This window comes from Hipposideros armiger, unplaced genomic scaffold (assembly GCF_001890085.2).
Source record: "Hipposideros armiger isolate ML-2016 unplaced genomic scaffold, ASM189008v1 scaffold_371, whole genome shotgun sequence".
Classification (NCBI taxonomy): Eukaryota; Metazoa; Chordata; class Mammalia; order Chiroptera; family Hipposideridae; genus Hipposideros; species Hipposideros armiger.
The window spans coordinates 737463-740748 of NW_017731721.1; the positions used below are offsets into that span (position 1 = coordinate 737463).

The 3286-nt window shown below is 33.9% G+C and overlaps 1 protein-coding gene across 1 annotated transcript in view; it reads left to right on the forward strand.

Annotated features, from left to right (window-relative positions):
• The window catches only part of SPATS2 (spermatogenesis associated serine rich 2), a 130891-nt gene that overhangs the window by 60349 nt on the left and 67256 nt on the right, over window positions 1–3286 (forward strand). The window contains exon 3 of the mRNA XM_019662213.1: window positions 2506–2770. Within this exon, the coding sequence (XP_019517758.1) occupies window positions 2746–2770 (25 nt within the window). The 5' untranslated portion in view covers window positions 2506–2745. The remainder of the gene's footprint in view (window positions 1–2505; window positions 2771–3286) is intronic.

Here is a 3286-nt window from a genome sequence, read left to right on the forward strand (position 1 = left end):
TCTCCATATTAACTTTAGAATCAGTTTGTCAATATCCACAAAATAAATTGCTGGGATTTTGATTGGGATTGCTTTTACTCTATAGACCAAGTTGGCAAGAACTGACATCTTGACGATCCACGAACATAGAATGTCTCTCTATTTATTTAGTTCTTTTATTTTTTCCCTCAGAGTTTTGTAGTTTTCCTTATATAGGTGTTACACATACTTTGTTAGATTGATACTCAAGTATTTCATTTTGGGGGGTGCTAATGTAAATGGTGGGTTTTTTTTTTTACTTCAAATTCCACTTGTTCATTGCTGTTGTATGGGAAAGTGATAGACTTTTGTTTAGTAACATTGTATCCTACAACTTTGATATAACCACTTTTTAATTCCAGGAATTTTAAATAACATTTATTTAAAAAATTTATTATTGAAAATTTTAAGCTTATAAAAAATAGAATAGTACAGTGAACTCCCCTATACCCATAACTCAAGTCCAATGATTAACAGATGGCCAATCTTTTCTGTACTTCAACCTATCCCCTAGTGGATTATTTTGAAGCAAGTTTCTGACATCATCTCAAGGAAAGACTTTTTAAATAGACATAAAAAGCATTAATCATTAAAGAAAAAGAATTAATGTCAATGCATTATTACATTAAAATTAAGAACTTCTGTTGATCAAAAGACACAGTTAAGAGAGTGAAAAGGCAAGTCACAGAATGGGAAAAGAAATTTACATCATGTTTAAATAATAAAGAACTACAGATCAATAAGAAAAAGACAATTCTGCTTCCAAATAACTGGGCAAGAGTAGACATGCCAGTAAACAGAATATCATAATGGTTAATAACATATGTAAAGGCACTCAATCTCTTTAGAAGTGAGTGAATTGCAAATTGAAATGATAATGAGATACTATTACTCTTGTACTAAAATGGCTAAAATTATGTACTAAAGTTGAAGATACGCATACCCTGTGACTAGGTTTTATTCCTGGGTATACTCTGCAGAAATGCATTCCGAAGCACACGAGGAGATCTGTACAAGATTATTCAAAACAGCATTGTTTTTATTGGCCAGAAACTAGAAGCAACCCAATTGTCCGTCACTATAAGAATAGAGAAATAAACAATGGCATAATCATATAATGAAATATTATTCAGCAAAGAAAATGAACAAACTATATTTACTTGTAAGGACATGCATGAATCTTATAAATACAATATTGAACAAAACAATCTGTACACCAAAAATAAAATACATACGGAGTTATTTCTTTTATAGACAAAAGTAAAACTTTTGTCTGTACCTTAGGTATGTGTTCTTAGGTGAAATCAACTATAAAGAAAGGAAGTTTGGAGAGTGGGTTACCTTTGGCAAATGGAAGGACATAATGATTGAGGGGGACATGAGGAAGACTTCTGGGGTAGTAGAAGTATTTTATTTCTTGGGTAGTAATATCTGGGTGTTTGTTTTGTGATAAATTATCAAGCTATGGTGTTTTATGAGTGTGTGCACTGTAAATGTTATAATTCACAATAAAAAAATTTTAAGACATTTCATTAGGACAGAATAGGCTTTAAACAAGTGTGCTATTTAAGTAGCGAGTTTTTTACCTTTATGAGTTTAACACCTAAAAGCTAGTGTTCACCTTATAACGATTGTAACAACTATTTGGAAATAGAAATATTTATAATCAAAGTAGATGATTGATCTATAAGTCAGTTTAAGAAAGAAGCAGCTAACAGATTTAATTCTTATTTGCATGAGGTTAATGAGTGAAGAGTGACAGATTTTGCAGTGTTGTGGTTTTGTGAGAAAGGTGGTGGTTCTGTTGGAGAGAGAAGCATGTCATTAGAATTGACTTGGTCATTTCTGTAGTTTGAAGTAAGGGAATGGGGTGGAATGAAGAGGGAAGACATTGACTATGTGACAGGGCTAGAAGGAACATCCAAAGCAGTCTTTTATAATGACAAAAAATATCTTTCATATCTAATGTACAATTTTAAAAGCATGATTTCTTCTTCCTCACTCTCCTTCAGATTCTCAGGAATTCTACCAGTTAATTTATACTGACCTTAATAATTGAAGATTTGTTTGATTTTAAATATCACAGTTCTTAAATGTTTTAGTTTTTTTTNGCACTCAAGGTGATGTGTTCAATCTTAGTTGTGGGGCGGCGGGGTGCAGCCCTCATCTCATGCGGGAGTAGAACCGGAAACCTTGTTGTTAGCAGCACGTGCTCTCACCAGCTGAGCCATCCTGCCACCTGTTGGAAGTTCAGCGGCAGCTCAGCTTGGGCGCAGCTCACTGGCCCATGGGAAAATCGAACTGGCAACCCTGTTGCTCAGAGCTCAGGCTCTTAAACAACTGAGCCATTTGGCCGGCCCCCCAGAGTACTTTTAATAACCAGTTTTGTTTAAAAAAATACAAAATAAAACCTGTGTATATCTCTTAGAATTTTCATATGATAGCTATTACTGTAACAGTGAATATGTATGTGTGTTTTCTCTCCAGAATCTCCATGGAAAAAGAGTCATGAATGTCTGCAATGATATTTCCTGACATGAAGTTGATAGAGAAGAAAAGGAGATCACCAGCTAGAGAGCAGAATTTCGAATAACCAGGATTTTGTATTTGTTACCTCCAACTATAGACTTCTCTTGCCTACCTTTACATCAGAGATAACTGCAGTCAGAATCCAGACAAGGCAAAGGATATTTTTCTTCTTTATCTTTCGAGATCAAAGAAACTGCAATGTCTAGGAAACAAAACCAGAAGGGTAAGATTATACTCATATGTGGGCATAAACTGTTCATGATTGTGGAGTAATGATCACCATTTATATCTATACTTTTAAAAAAACATTCTCTTAATATGTTTGAATGGTTATAGTTTCCCTCACTCAATGCAGTACTACTGATAATTACAACTTTTTGTCATGGCAGCAGTTAATTTTAGGAGTACAGAACATTCACGACTTTATCTGTTATCTCCTTAACTACTGAAGTATCTGTGGATATTACCTATAACTTTGTGTATTACTAGTTTGGGAATTAGTTCATGTAACAGTTGCTTTTCCAGTCTTATAAACCTAATAAATTGGAATATACTTGCAGGAAAGCCAAACGCATCTTGAAAATGCACTCTTTGGAGAATGAACATATGTTAGGGGGAGTGGTAGGAGATAATTTACTGCAGGATATTCTATATCTTGTGAGTTGATTTTCATTGGAGACAGGAAATGAAGCAGGAGTAAATGCTTCTAGTTTTTTATTCCTTCTTTAGCTTTTCTTCT